The sequence below is a fragment of the Melanostigma gelatinosum genome (genome assembly GCF_949748355.1).
Source record: "Melanostigma gelatinosum genome assembly, chromosome: 19".
Lineage (NCBI taxonomy): Eukaryota > Metazoa > Chordata > Actinopteri > Perciformes > Zoarcidae > Melanostigma > Melanostigma gelatinosum.
In genome coordinates, this window is record NC_136652.1 from 22,704,126 (window position 1) to 22,720,056 (window position 15,931).

The following is a 15,931-nucleotide window of genomic DNA, read 5'->3' on the forward strand; positions in this document are numbered from 1 at the left end:
CTGCAGACGCTGATTCCATTGCTGTTATTTGATTGATTTATTTTCATTTTCAACAAACTTAACAGCAACATATCATCAGTCTCACGAGAGGTCAGACTGACGATGCCCGTTCTACACCGAGACTCAGTCCCACCTCTTCTCCAGCTGATCCTCATTCATAACAAAGTTCCCAAAGAAAAATTATTCTTCAGAATACGAATTTAACCTCCATTCATAAATCAAAGGAATGTGTTGAGAACCTTTTTTAGACTGAGAGCTACTTCAAGGGGACCAGCAGTAGAAGGGCTACTTGTTTGATTCAAACTTCCTGAATAAGTAATAATAACAACAACAACTAAATATGTGTGAAGAGACTGTCTGATCATATGTCAGTTAATTATTCCTCACTATAATTATTAAGAATGATTTCCACAATGATGGTATAGCTACACGTACACATTTAAACATGCAGCTTTTATTTCTGTTAATCTGTTTCAACATGTGGAAGTCAGACGTGTCACACCTCTGTTTGTATCGTCACGTGATCAGAGCCGGGTCCTGCTGCACACAGCGCCTGCTGCTGAATGATGCAGTGGTGATGTGGACATCTTGTGAAGTCTGGGTCACCTTTGCATTGCGCAATGAAGCCTGCATGCCGGCCCGTCATGGCCTCCGGGTACACGACTCTCTTATGACAAGACATATTGACATTTTAAAATCTACACTAATGACAGCGTTTCAATTAAAAAAGAACAACTACAATGTTAGACAGAGCTCCAGGTCACGAGTGCTGTTTTTAGGACAAGCCTTGCAGGCGACAGGGTGGCACCGTGTTGGCTACCGCTGGTTTAGATCATACAAATATATTAGCAAAGTTAGAAATTATGATTTGTAATCAAAACAAAAGAATTCCGCAATAAATGTTGACAGTGTGGCTTCTACTGCCCGAAGACGTCTCAATATATACACACGGCAGTGTTACCGGTGCACATGTGCTAGGTAGGGCCGGCATAATTCCCTTTAACAGGAAACGATACAATCGAACTATATTCAGGTCACCTTTAATTCAGCTTTACAACAAACGCAACACACACAAGTTGGAAAAATGAAATGAAAGAAAAGCCCTCGTTGCTGGAAGTCCAAACTCTGTCAAGAGAGCAATAAGATAAAAGTGTGGTACCTTAGTTAATGCTGCTGATAAATCGGTGTTACCCCCCCCCCCAAATAAAATAAAAGTAATATGATAAATACAAATAAATATCTACATAACAGGCTGTAGTGATCTAGAATTAATTGTGGAAGGATAACATATAGCAGATATGTCACTATCTATATGTGGCATTCTAAACGTGAAGAGGCGGGGCTTAGGCGGCTTGTAGTGGTCTGTAGTTCAGAGACGCTCCGTGAACTACTATCGACCAGAATGCCGGCGCTGAATCGATTTGAGGACGCTGATTGTCATTTATATCTTTAATCAGCATTAAAGCATCATTGGCTAAACTGCTTCATAGACCCGCCTCTTTTGCGTGTGCGTGTGTGGCTGGCTCGCAGATGGAAACCATGAGTGTGAATACAGATGGTGAGGAGTATTATAAATCTCAGTCAGGCTTTGTAGTAGAAGTCACTTTGTATTTAATTGAACTGGTGTAATAAGATGCAGCCCATTGGCTGTTGTGCCCCGTCACAAGATTTTTGCTGTATTTATGTTTTTGTCTATTTGTAGTTTATGGTCATTACATTTTATGTCTTACTTGATATTAGTGTATGTACAGTAAAATGTCATATTTACTACATATCTGGGTTGCAACTCAATGACCAAATGTAAAGCCCCTGAAAGCTTTGCTTCAAATCTGAAGAATTTCTCCATATCATAGGATACATATTTATTAGGGGTGTAACGATGCGCGTATTCGAATTGAACCGTTCGGTACGCATGACGAACCGAACAATACGTTTGAATAAAAAAAAAGAAAATTTAAAAACCTTTATTTAACCAGGTAGTCCCATTGAGATGAAAAATCTCTCTTGCAAGATGTAAGCAACAATACAAGATGTAAGCAACAATACAAGATGTAAGCAACAATACAAGATGTAAGCAACAACACAAGATGTAAGCAACAACACAAGATGTAAGCAACAACACAAGATGTAAGCAACAACACAAGATGTAAGCAACAACACAAGATGTAAGCAACAACACAAGATGTAAGCAACAACACAAGATGTAAGCAACAACACAAGATGTAAGCAACAACACAAGATGTAAGCAACAACACAAGATGTAAGCAACAACACAAGATGTAAGCAACAACACAAGATGTAAGCAACAACACAAGATGTAAGCAACAACACAAGATGTAAGCAACAACACAAGATGTAAGCAACAACACAAGATGTAAGCAACAACACAAGATGTAAGCAACAACACAAGATGTAAGCAACAACACAAGATGTAAGCAACAACACAAGATGTAAGCAACAACACAAGATGTAAGCAACAACACAAGATGTAAGCAACAACACAAGATGTAAGCAACAACACAAGATGTAAGCAACAACACAAGATGTAAGCAACAACACAAGATGTAAGCAACAACACAAGATGTAAGCAACAACACAAGATGTAAGCAACAACACAAGATGTAAGCAACAACACAAGATGTAAGCAACAACACAAGATGTAAGCAACAATACAAGATGTAAGCAACAATACAAGATGTAAGCAACAATACAAGATGTAAGCAACAATACAAGATGTAAGCAACAATACAAGATGTAAGCAACAATACAAGATGTAAGCAACAATACAAGATGTAAGCAACAATACAAGATGTAAGCAACAATACAAGATGTAAGCAACAATACAAGATGTAAGCAGCAATACAAGATGTAAGCAACAATACAAGATGTAAGCAACAACACAAGATGTAAGCAACAACACAAGATGTAAGCAACAACACAAGATGTAAGCAACAACACAAGATGTAAGCAACAACACAAGATGTAAGCAACAACACAAGATGTAAGCAACAACACAAGATGTAAGCAACAACACAAGATGTAAGCAACAACACAAGATGTAAGCAACAACACAAGATGTAAGCAACAACACAAGATGTAAGCAACAACACAAGATGTAAGCAACAACACAAGATGTAAGCAACAACACAAGATGTAAGCAACAACACAAGATGTAAGCAACAACACAAGATGTAAGCAACAACACAAGATGTAAGCAACAACACAAGATGTAAGCAACAACACAAGATGTAAGCAACAACACAAGATGTAAGCAACAACACAAGATGTAAGCAACAACACAAGATGTAAGCAACAACACAAGATGTAAGCAACAACACAAGATGTAAGCAACAACACAAGATGTAAGCAACAACACAAGATGTAAGCAACAACACAAGATGTAAGCAACAACACAAGATGTAAGCAACAATACAAGATGTAAGCAACAATACAAGATGTAAGCAACAATACAAGATGTAAGCAACAATACAAGATGTAAGCAACAACACAAGATGTAAGCAACAACACAAGATGTAAGCAACAACACAAGATGTAAGCAACAACACAAGATGTAAGCAACAACACAAGATGTAAGCAACAACACAAGATGTAAGCAACAACACAAGATGTAAGCAACAACACAAGATGTAAGCAACAACACAAGATGTAAGCAACAACACAAGATGTAAGCAGCAACACAAGATGTAAGCAGCAACACAAGATGTAAGCAGCAACACAAGATGTAAGCAGCAACACAAGATGTAAGCAGCAACACAAGATGTAAGCAACAACACAAGATGTAAGCAACAACACAAGATGTAAGCAACAACACAAGATGTAAGCAACAACACAAGATGTAAGCAACAACACAAGATGTAAGCAACAACACAAGATGTAAGCAACAACACAAGATGTAAGCAACAACACAAGATGTAAGCAACAACACAAGATGTAAGCAACAACACAAGATGTAAGCAACAACACAAGATGTAAGCAACAACACAAGATGTAAGCAACAACACAAGATGTAAGCAACAACACAAGATGTAAGCAACAACACAAGATGTAAGCAGCAACACAAGATGTAAGCAGCAACACAAGATGTAAGCAGCAACACAAGATGTAAGCAGCAACACAAGATGTAAGCAGCAACACAAGATGTAAGCAGCAACACAAGATGTAAGCAGCAACACAAGATGTAAGCAGCAACACAAGATGTAAGCAGCAACACAAGATGTAAGCAGCAACACAAGATGTAAGCAACAACACAAGATGTAAGCAACAACACAAGATGTAAGCAACAACACAAGATGTAAGCAACAACACAAGATGTAAGCAACAACACAAGATGTAAGCAACAACACAAGATGTAAGCAACAACACAAGATGTAAGCAGCAACACAAGATGTAAGCAGCAACACAAGATGTAAGCAGCAACACAAGATGTAAGCAGCAACACAAGATGTAAGCAGCAACACAAGATGTAAGCAGCAACACAAGATGTAAGCAGCAACACAAGATGTAAGCAGCAACACAAGATGTAAGCAACAACACAAGATGTAAGCAACAACACAAGATGTAAGCAGCAACACAAGATGTAAGCAGCAACACAAGATGTAAGCAACAACACAAGATGTAAGCAACAACACAAGATGTAAGCAACAATACTACATCACATTAAGGAGCAGCTTTTGTTTTTTATGCTGATGTGTTGCTAAGAAACCACCCCAGAAGATGAGTCACTCAGGTATAGTTCCATCATTGTTCAAAGTCAAAGAATAACTTTATGATGTTAGTTGTAATGAATAAATATATTTTAAAATAAAGTACATTTCTCTGCATTCATAGTTTTCTACTGTACCGAAACGTGGCTCCACTGTATCGTACCCAACCCAACCGTGAGTTTTGTGAACCGTTACACCCCTAATATTTATGACAGAATAAGCAACAATCATCATTTAGCTTTAATTATGAGTTTATCACAAAAACACTTCAACAACCCTGTCACTTGTCATCAAATAGTGATTGAAATGTTGCTCCTGCTGGTGACTTCACCTCTTCAGCAAGAACCAACTTAGACTATTTATTTTCGTGTGAAATGAAAAATACTGTCAGTTTTGTCAAATAAAGGGTATTCATAAGTCACTGATCACACTATGAATTTGATTAACAGCCCACATGGATGTACTGCAACCGTTTTGTAAATCTCTAAAAGGAAGCTGAGAAATGTTACAACTGCAACTTTTAATTTATTAAATGCAACTCTTCAAACAAGTGGACTGATCACAGCAGCGGGAAACTAAAGTGACACGGTTTGTCTCTTATTCATCCATAACTTTTACTCGTGGCTTTCTTCTTGCTGATCACAGTCTCCCACAAAAGCTCCATGTGAAGAAAAAGGAAATGCACTGAAATAATTATTTTGGCTTGCATTATGACACTTGGCACGGACTGTACTCCATCTTTCCTTTAGCTGTAATAATCTAAACAGATCCATTGATGATCCATCCATGTGTGGCGAAAAGGAATTTAGAGATCCATCAACACCTCGCGTATTGATAAAACATGTTCAAAATGTCCCACTTTCAATCTATTGCAAAGAACTGAAGGAAAGACGTCCGTGTAAGAATAACAACAGAATGTGTTGAATGAAAGTTCATGTCATGCACTCGTGTTCACGGCAACACTGAGCTGTCAGCCGTCTGTGAAGCTCTCACTGTCTTGGACACTGACCTGTGCATACAGTGTGTCCTGCTGCTGTCCACTGTCCTGCGCCGGGGACGGTCAGGTTGGAGAAGTCGACCTCCGTAATGGATGCTCCTCTTCCTGTTGAACAGCTGGCTCCTCTGCTGTTGGGCTCTGTGATAAATGGACCAAACAAGAAATGTTGTGAAGCACCTTCATCTATTTCCTTCACCTCATTGGTCTCTCACTCAGCTCCCACTGCTATCAGACGGCAACAATCATCCAAATAAGCAGCTTGTAATGGACACGGCATTAGAACCTGTTCTTGCTGTAACGGTTGATGTGGTTTCTAACGGGACGTTTCATCTTCCTGTGTCTCCACATTTAGTCCCGAACGAGTAACCTGTTCAGTCCAGATGTGCAGTGCAGACAGTATGACGAGTTAGAAACATGCTCATGACGCGTAGTTATCTGAAGTATTTAAGTTGTTTTCTACCCGTGTCTGTTGTGAAGTTGACCGTTTGGACTTGAACCACCTGAAAGACATACGAGAGCGCTCGGCTTCATTGTTCTGTGTAATAATAAAGTGCTTTAAGTGCAATTTAGAAACCGTCATTAAGAACAAACGGACAATTAATAATACAGTACAAAGAGAGGAAAGCAAGTCATTTCACAGCGTTGTTTGAGGCCGCCACATTATTCCTGCTTGTATAAGACTTCTGATGCTTTAAACGTGAATAGTGTTGAGTTCTTCTCTCAGTTCTGCAGTTTAGATTCATACTGTTGGACTGAACCTCGTGTTCTGTACTGAACATACTGGGTGGGCGAGAGAGGAGAGGAGACAGACGCACAGGAGGTCTAACAATGCCTTTGACTGAACATCTCCTGTGTGTGTGTGTGCGCATGTAACTGGTTGCCATGGTGAGGACGCACAGACTGATTAAGAAACGTTGCAGTAATCAGTGACTTTGAACAAAACTCCTGCCTCCTTTTAACAACTTAGCAGGAGTCTGAGTGCCAAAGTATGGACACCGTGAGAGAGATGAGACTGTCGAACGCGCTGATGTGGTTTTGATGTTTGTGGTGTTAATAATGTGAGCTGCACAGCAATACACAAAACTGGTACCGGCTGCTTTCTGTGAGAAATGAGTGGTGAGGTTTAACATGGAGTCTGATGGAGTTCATGTCGCTCTGAGGCTCTTTGAGCCACATGTGTGAGTCCGTTGGATTCATAGACAGTTGTGTGCGACAGCACAACATTTCCAAGCTTTTGGGCCATAAATGTATAAAGAGTAAAAACTGTGGGAGCTGGAGCATTTTGTTTGGAAAATTCACAGAATATTTTCCTGCTCCACTCTGACAGTGATGTCATCACTCTAGCTCTTAACGAGCCCAAAATGTTCCTGAAACTTAAACGTTGACTTCATGAAAACTGAGCTAGCTATCAAAATGTCCATTTGGCTCAATAACGTCCAGCGTTTTGTCTACGTTTTAAACTTTGACTCATGTTTCTACGTTAAAGTAGGGCTCGGCAATATCGGCCCAAATGTTAGTGTTTTTTTAGCTCTCGTCACGTTGAAACCCCATTCAAGTGAATGGAGAAATTTTGCTCCGCTGGGTGAATGTCTAGAAGATCGATGGCACACGATCCCCGATCAGGCCGCAACAACGCTGTGTGAGGAGAAGCGCGGCAAACTTTTGTACTTTCGTCCAGAAGAATATGATTAAGCACGATGGATTATATTATTATTATTATTATTATCAGTGGCAACAAAGCGCACTGAACTAAAAATATGGCTCTAACGTCCTGTCTTTTCTCACCGCTTTCTGTCTTTTCTCTCCATTTTCTATCCTTTCATTCCACTTCCTTTCCTTTCACACCACATACTGTCCTTTTACTCCACTTCCTGTCCTCTCACACCGCTTCTTGTCTTTTCTCACCACTTCACTCACCTGGTGCTGAATCAGTAACAGTGTGGTGAACTGTAGTCTATAAAGTCCTGATGCCAGAAACTACATCTTCCATGAGTCCTTGCTGCAGAAGCCCATCTGAACAACTTGAGAGTTCCTCGGGGCCGGCTCTATCAGTCATCCAGGATTCATAGAACCTTAGTTATATCTGTGTGTGTGTGTGTGTGTGTGTGTGTGTGTGTGTGTGTGTGTGTGTGTGTGTGTGTGTGTGTGTGTGTGTGTGTGTGTGTGTGTGTGTGTGTATAGAGTGTGATGCATTCCTCTCAGGATGACCCAGTTAAAGATAAGCCCCGCCCACTGTCGAGTATCTCCCGGCAACAGAGGAGCAAGACACACATCACACGCACAGCCTCAGGTACACACACAACTGTACACACACACGCTGTACACACATAGACACCTGTACAGGTGTCTGAATTTTCAGGTATTTTTTGCACATCATTATATATTTTTATTTATTTTGACGTGCAAAAAATACACACAAAAAGAGACAATCACTGAGATGTGATGTCATTTAATCTGTTTCAATTGGTTCAGATTTTGGAGGAGGATCTTCATCTCGAAGCATCTCTGAACCGGACCAGGACCTGGAGGTAACACACACATACACATTCTGTAATACCAACCTGTAGTTCTTCTGTGGGTCAGAATGGACTACATTTACCATCAACACTGAGTTAGATATCAGAACTACAAAACAAGGACAAAGTTTAACACACTTTACATGTCTCTGTCGCTCTACCCGTCGCTCTCTCGCTCTCTACCCGTCTCTCTCTCTACCCGTCTCTCTCTCTCTACCCGTCGCTCTCTACCCGTCTCTCTCTCGCTCTACCCGTCTCTCTCTCGCTCTACCCGTCTCTCTCTCTACCCGTCGCTCTCTCGCTCTCTACCCGTCGCTCTCTTGCTCTCTACCCATCGCGCTCTCTCTCTCTACCTGTCGCTCTCTCTCTACCTGTCGCTCTCTCTCTACCTGTCGCTCTCTCTCTACCCGTCTCTCTCTCGCTCTACCCGTCTCTCTCTCTCTACCCGTCGCTCTCTCTCTCTACCCGTCGCTCTCTCGCTCTACCCGTCGCTCTCTCGCTCTCTACCTGTCGCTCTCTCTCTACCTGTCGCTCTCTCTACCTGTCGCTCTCTCGCTCTCTACCCGTCGCTCTCTCGCTCTCTACCCGTCGCTCTCTCGCTCTCTACCTGTCGCTCTCTCTCTACCTGTCGCTCTCTCTCTACCTGTCGCTCTCTCTCTACCTGTCGCTCTCTCGCTCTCTACCCGTCGCTCTCTCGCTCTCTACCCGTCGCTCTCTCGCTCTCTACCCGTCGCTCTCTCGCTCTCTACCTGTCGCTCTCTCTCTACCTGTCGCTCTCTCTCTACCTGTCGCTCTCTCGCTCTCTACCTGTCACTCGCTCTCTACCTGTCGCTCTCTCTCTACCCGTCGCTCTCTCGCTCTCTACCCGTCGCTCTCTCGCTCTCTACCTGTCGCTCTCTCTCTACCTGTCGCTCTCTCTCTACCCGTCGCTCTCTCTCTACCCGTCTCTCTCTCGCTCTCGCTACCCATCTCTCGCTCTCTCTACCCGTCTCTCTCTCTACCCGTCTCTCTCTCTCTACCCGTGTCTCTCTCTCTCTCTCTACCCGTCGCGCTCTCTCTCTCTACCTGTCGCTCTCTCTCTACCCGTCGCTCTCTCTACCCGTCTCTCTCGCTCTCTCTACCCGTCTCTCTCTCGCTCTCTCTACCCGTCTCTCTCTCTACCCGTGTCTCTCTCTCTACCCGTCTCTCTCTCTACCCGTCTCTCTCTCTACCCGTCTCTCTCTCTACCCGTCTCTCTCTCTCTCTACCCGTCTCTCTCTCTCTCTACCCGTCTCTCTCTCGCTCTCTCTACCCGTCTCTCTCTCTACCCGTGTCTCTCTCTCTACCCGTCTCTCTCTCTACCCGTCTCTCTCTCTACCCGTCTCTCTCTCTCTCTACCCGTCTCTCTCTCTCTACCCGTCGCTCTCTCTCTCTCTACCCGTTGCTCTCTCGCTCTCTACCCATCGCGCTCTCTCTCTCTACCTGTCGCTCTCTCTCTACCCGTCGCTCTCTCTCTACCCGTGTCTCTCTATCTCTCTCTACCCGTGTCTCTCTATCTCTCTCTACCTGTTTCTCTCTCGCTCTCTCTACCCATCTCTCGCTCGCTCTCTCGACCCGTCTCTCTCTCTACCCGTCTCTCTCTCTCTCTCTACCCGTGTCTCTCTCTCTCTCTACCCGTCTCTCTCTCTACCCGTCTCTCTCTCTCTATCTACCCGTCGCTCTCTCGCTCTCTACCCGTCTCTCTCTCTCTACCCGTTGCTCTCTCTCTCGCTACCCGTCGCTCTCTCTACCCGTCGCTCTCTCTACCCGCTCTCTACCCGTCTCTCTAACCATCTCTCTCTCTCTCGCTACCCCTCGCTCTCTACCCCTCGCTCTCTACCCGTCGCTCTCTACCCGTCGCTCTCTCGCTCTCTACCCGTCGCTCTCTCGCTCTCTACCCGTCGCTCTCTCGCTCTCTACCCGTCGCTCTCTACCCGTCGCGCTCTCTCTACCCGTCGCTCTCTCTCTACCCGTCGTTCTTTCTCTCTACCCGTCGCTCTTTCTCTCTACCCGTCGCTCTTTCTCTCTACCCGTCGCTCTCTCTCTCTACCCGTCGCTCTCTACCCGTCGCTCTCTACCCGCCTCTCTCTCTCACTACCCCTCGCTCTCTACCCGTCGCTCTCTCGCTCTCTACCCGTCTCTCGCTCTCTACCCGTCTCTCTCTCTCTACCCGTCGCTCTCTCTCTCGCTACCCGTCGCTCGCTACCCATCTCTCTCTCTCACTACCCCTCGCTCTCTACCTGTCGCTCTCTCGCTCGCTACCCGTCGCTCTCTCGCTCTCTACCCGTCGCTCTCTCGCTCTCTACCCGTCGCTCTCTACCCGTTGCGCTCTCTCTCTACCCGTCGCTCTCTCTCTCTACCCGTCGCTTTCTCTCTCTACCCGTCGCTTTCTCTCTCTACCCGTCGCTCTCTCTCTCTACCCGTCGCTCTCTCTCTCTACCCGTTGCTCTCTCTACCCGTCGCTCTCTCTCTCTACCCGTTGCTCTCTCTACCCGTCGCTCTCTCTCTACCCGTCGCTCTCTACCCGTCGCTCTCGCTCTCTACCCGTCGCTCTCAATCTCTCTCTACCCGTCGCTCTCTCTCTACCTGTCGCTCTCTCTCTACCTGTCGCTCTCTCTCTACCTGTCTCTCTCTCTCTCTACCCGTCGCTCTCTCGCTCTACCCGTCTCTCTCTCTCTACCCGTCGCTCTCTCGCTCTCTACCTGTCGCTCTCTCTCTACCTGTCGCTCTCTCTCTACCTGTCGCTCTCTCGCTCTCTACCCGTCGCTCTCTCGCTCTCTACCTGTCGCTCTCTCTCTACCTGTCGCTCTCTCGCTCTCTACCCGTCGCTCTCTCGCTCTCTACCCGTCGCTCTCTCGCTCTCTACCCGTCGCTCTCTCGCTCTCTACCTGTCGCTCTCTCTCTACCTGTCGCTCTCTCTCTACCTGTCGCTCTCTCGCTCTCTACCTGTCGCTCGCTCTCTACCTGTCGCTCTCTCTCTACCCGTCGCTCTCTCGCTCTCTACCCGTCGCTCTCTCGCTCTCTACCTGTCGCTCTCTCTCTACCTGTCGCTCTCTCTCTACCCGTCGCTCTCTCTCTACCCGTCTCTCTCTCGCTCTCGCTACCCATCTCTCGCTCTCTCTACCCGTCTCTCTCTCTCTACCCGTCTCTCTCTCTCTACCCGTGTCTCTCTCTCTCTCTCTACCCGTCGCGCTCTCTCTCTCTACCTGTCGCTCTCTCTCTACCCGTCGCTCTCTCTACCCGTCTCTCTCGCTCTCTCTACCCGTCTCTCTCTCGCTCTCTCTACCCGTCTCTCTCTCTACCCGTGTCTCTCTCTCTACCCGTCTCTCTCTCTACCCGTCTCTCTCTCTACCCGTCTCTCTCTCTACCCGTCTCTCTCTCTACCCGTCTCTCTCTCTCTCTACCCGTCTCTCTCTCGCTCTCTCTACCCGTCTCTCTCTCTACCCGTGTCTCTCTCTCTACCCGTCTCTCTCTCTACCCGTCTCTCTCTCTACCCGTCTCTCTCTCTACCCGTCTCTCTCTCTCTCTACCCGTCTCTCTCTCTCTACCCGTCGCTCTCTCTCTCTCTACCCGTTGCTCTCTCGCTCTCTACCCATCGCGCTCTCTCTCTCTCTACCTGTCGCTCTCTCTCTACCCGTCGCTCTCTCTCTACCCGTGTCTCTCTATCTCTCTCTACCCGTGTCTCTCTATCTCTCTCTACCTGTTTCTCTCTCGCTCTCTCTACCCATCTCTCGCTCGCTCTCTCGACCCGTCTCTCTCTCTACCCGTCTCTCTCTCTCTCTCTCTACCCGTGTCTCTCTCTCTACCCGTCTCTCTCTCTACCCGTCTCTCTCTCTCTATCTACCCGTCGCTCTCTCGCTCTCTACCCGTCTCTCTCTCTCTACCCGTTGCTCTCTCTCTCGCTACCCGTCGCTCTCTCTACCCGTCGCTCTCTCTACCCGCTCTCTACCCGTCTCTCTAACCATCTCTCTCTCTCTCGCTACCCCTCGCTCTCTACCCCTCGCTCTCTACCCGTCGCTCTCTACCCATCGCTCTCTCGCTCTCTACCCGTCGCTCTCTCGCTCTCTACCCGTCGCTCTCTACCCGTCGCGCTCTCTCTACCCGTCGCTCTCTCTCTACCCGTCGTTCTTTCTCTCTACCCGTCGCTCTTTCTCTCTACCCGTCGCTCTTTCTCTCTACCCGTCGCTCTCTCTCTCTACCCGTCGCTCTCTACCCGTCGCTCTCTACCCGTCGCTCTCTACCCGTCGCTCTCGCTCTCTCTCTACCCGTCGCTCTCTCGCTCTCTACCCGTCTCTCGCTCTCTACCCGTCTCTCTCTCTCTACCCGTCGCTCTCTACCCGCCTCTCTCTCTCACTACCCCTCGCTCTCTACCCGTCGCTCTCTCGCTCTCTACCCGTCTCTCGCTCTCTACCCGTCTCTCTCTCTCTACCCGTCGCTCTCTCTCTCGCTACCCGTCGCTCGCTACCCATCTCTCTCTCTCACTACCCCTCGCTCTCTACCTGTCGCTCTCTCGCTCGCTACCCGTCGCTCTCTCGCTCTCTACCCGTCGCTCTCTCGCTCTCTACCCGTCGCTCTCTACCCGTTGCGCTCTCTCTCTACCCGTCGCTCTCTCTCTCTACCCGTCGCTTTCTCTCTCTACCCGTCGCTTTCTCTCTCTACCCGTCGCTCTCTCTCTCTACCCGTCGCTCTCTCTCTCTACCCGTTGCTCTCTCTACCCGTCGCTCTCTCTCTCTACCCGTTGCTCTCTCTACCCGTCGCTCTCTCTCTACCCGTCGCTCTCTACCCGTCGCTCTCGCTCTCTACCCGTCGCTCTCAATCTCTCTCTACCCGTCGCTCTCTCTCTACCCGTCTCTCGCTTTCTACCCGTCGCTCTCTCTCTCTACCCGTCTCTCGCTTTCTACCCGTCGCTCTCTCGCTTTCTACCCGTCGCTCTCTCGCTCTCTACCCGTCGCTCTCTCGCTCTCTACCCGTCGCTCTCTCGCTCTCTACCCCTCGCTCTCTCGCTCTATACCCCTCGCTCTCTCTCGCTCTATACCCGTCGCTCTCTCGCTCTCTACCCCTCGCTCTCTCGCTCTATACCCCTCGCTCTCTCGCTCTCTACCCGTCGCTCTCTCGCTCTCTACCCGTCGCTCTCTCGCTCTATACCCCTCGCTCTCTCGCTCTCTACCCCTCGCTCTCTCGCTCTATACCCCTCGCTCTCTACCCGTCGCTCGCTCTCTCTCCCTCTCCCCCCCTCTCTCTCTCTCCCCAGCCGGACTCGGACTCCACCAAACACTCGACTCCCTCTAACAGCTCTAACCCCAGCAGCCCCCCGAGTCCTAACTCCCCCCACCGCAGCCAGCTCACATTGGACGGTTTGGAGATGGATCCCTGAGGCGCCGCCTCCGCGTGACCCCGCCCCCTGTACGTGAGGGAGGAGGGGTTTTATGAACCAATCGGTCTGCAGACTGAGTTTAGATTTTATTGTGGCGGGGTGAGTCCGAGCTTCCAGCTGCTTTTATTTTTGTTGGATTTTACCTGCTGGGAAGCCCCGCCCCCTGGTTTTAACCCTGCTGATGGCTGCTGTGTGTGACCCTTAATCTGATTGGCTCTGAGGGTCCAATCGCCTCATCTTCTTCTCTATTAAATAAGTTGTTAAGCTTTAGCAGGACGTTAGCCGCCGAGCTAACGATGACGGAGGTCTCACTCTGATGAAAAAACACTGTATGAATTCATTTTTAAACTTTTGTTAAATTGCACATCATCAATATTGTTGTTTTAGGAGAAAAATAATCTTTGATTTTGTGTCAGTGATGATCTTTCCTGTTGCACCTGTTTCCTGTTGCGACCCCGCCCTCTGAGGGGGGGTGGGGGACACTACTGCTTTGTTTCACCAGTTAAAGAATCTTTGTAATTATGGAACAGAAACTCAATAAAAGTATCTGAAGAGTCACTGTTGGTTTATTGTTCAACAAACTTTATTTATAATAACCAAACATGAATAGAACATGATGAGGTCACTGTGACATCATGGTCTTTATTACACGCCCACAGGCAGCCAATCAGAGCATCCGGATGGGAGAAGAGACAGCAGAGCCAATTAGAAAGCAGAAGACTTCATGAAATGGGTCAGTTACTGGCCAAATCCCAATGACCCCCCTCACGGACTCACGGACTTTGAGGCGCGCTCGCATGAAGTCCGTGGGGGTTTAGGGCTGTCTGTCACATCAACAAGTGTTTGAGTCTCTGGCAGACATGTTGAGCCCTTTATGAACCCTTTCCCTAAGTCAGTATTGTGCTGACTTAGCCTAAGGGAATTACCCACAAATCATTGCAATGTGACGTTAAACACGGGGTAACCAGTGGAAGCATGGAGACGTAAACAAAGAGGACGGCTCAGTGTGTTCAGCCTGTCATAATACATTGAATCAGAAACATTAAGGGTTAAAGATGGAACAAAAAATAAACATGAAATCAGAAGATGATTATTTATTCATCAAATATTTGATATTGTATTTGAAGCTGTTTTGACAAACACGAGTAAATAGATGATATGAAGTTAATCTCATCTTGAGAGGAAAGAGCCTGAAGACGTTCACATCAGGGAGTACAAAGTATACAATAAATACACACAATTATAGTTTAAGTTTTACGTTTATTGTCGCATACATTTACACATATACGAAATTTGTCCTCTGCATTGAACCCATCCCTATCTTATAGGGAGCAGTGGGCAGCTGAGAAGCGCCCGGGGAGCAGTTAGGGGTTCAGTGTCTTGCTCAGGGACACTTCGGCACAGGACACGTAGCAGCCAAAGATCGAACCGCCGACCTTGCGGTTGCCGGACGACCCTCTCTACCCAGTGAGCCACGGCTGCCCCTATACATCATATTTATTGTTTTATGGTAACGTGATATGTTGCAGATACTATACTGTGACTTTAAATAAAATACTACACTGTGACTTTAAATAAAATACTCTGACTTTAAATAAAATACTATACTGTGACTTTAAATAAAATACGATACTGTGACTTTAAATAAAATACTATACTGTGACTTTAAATAAAATACTATACTTTGACTTTAAATACTATACTATACTGTGACTTTAAATAAAATACTATACTTTGACTTTAAATACTATACTATACAGACTGTGACTTTAAATAAAATACTATACTGTGACTAAAAAAAATACTATACTGTGACTTTAAATAAAATACTATACTGTGACTTTAAATACTATACTATACTGTGACTTTAAATAAAATACTATACTGTGACTTTAAAAAAAATACTATACTGTGACTTTAAATAAAATACTACACTGTGACTTTAAATAAAATACTATACTGTGACTTTAAATAAAATACTATACTATGACTTTAAATAAAATACCATACTGTGACTTTAAATAAAATACTATACTGTGACTTTAAATAAAATACCATACTGTGACTTTAAATAAAATACTATACTGTGACTTTAAATAAAATACTATACTGTGACTTTAAAAAAAATACAATTCGATGACTTTAAATACTATACTATACTGTGACTTTAAATAAAATACTATACTGTGACTTTAAATAAAATACCATACTGTGACTTTAAATAAAATACTATACTGTGACTTTAAAAAAATACAATTCGATGACTTTAAATAAAATACTATACTGTGACTTTAAATAAAAT

General features: G+C 45.7%; 1 protein-coding gene across 2 annotated transcripts in view; it reads left to right on the forward strand.

Moving 5' to 3' along the window:
- The window catches only part of cdc42bpb (CDC42 binding protein kinase beta (DMPK-like)), a 53,868-nt gene extending 39,681 nt beyond the window's left edge, over positions 1-14,187 (forward strand). For both annotated transcript variants that reach the window (XM_079290771.1, XM_079290772.1), the window contains 3 exons: positions 7,903-8,011; positions 8,194-8,249; positions 13,507-14,187. In XM_079290771.1, the coding sequence (XP_079146897.1) occupies positions 7,903-8,011; positions 8,194-8,249; positions 13,507-13,629 (288 nt within the window). In that variant the 3' untranslated portion in view covers positions 13,630-14,187. The remainder of the gene's footprint in view (positions 1-7,902; positions 8,012-8,193; positions 8,250-13,506) is intronic.
- The last annotated feature ends 1,744 nt before the right edge of the window (positions 14,188-15,931 follow it).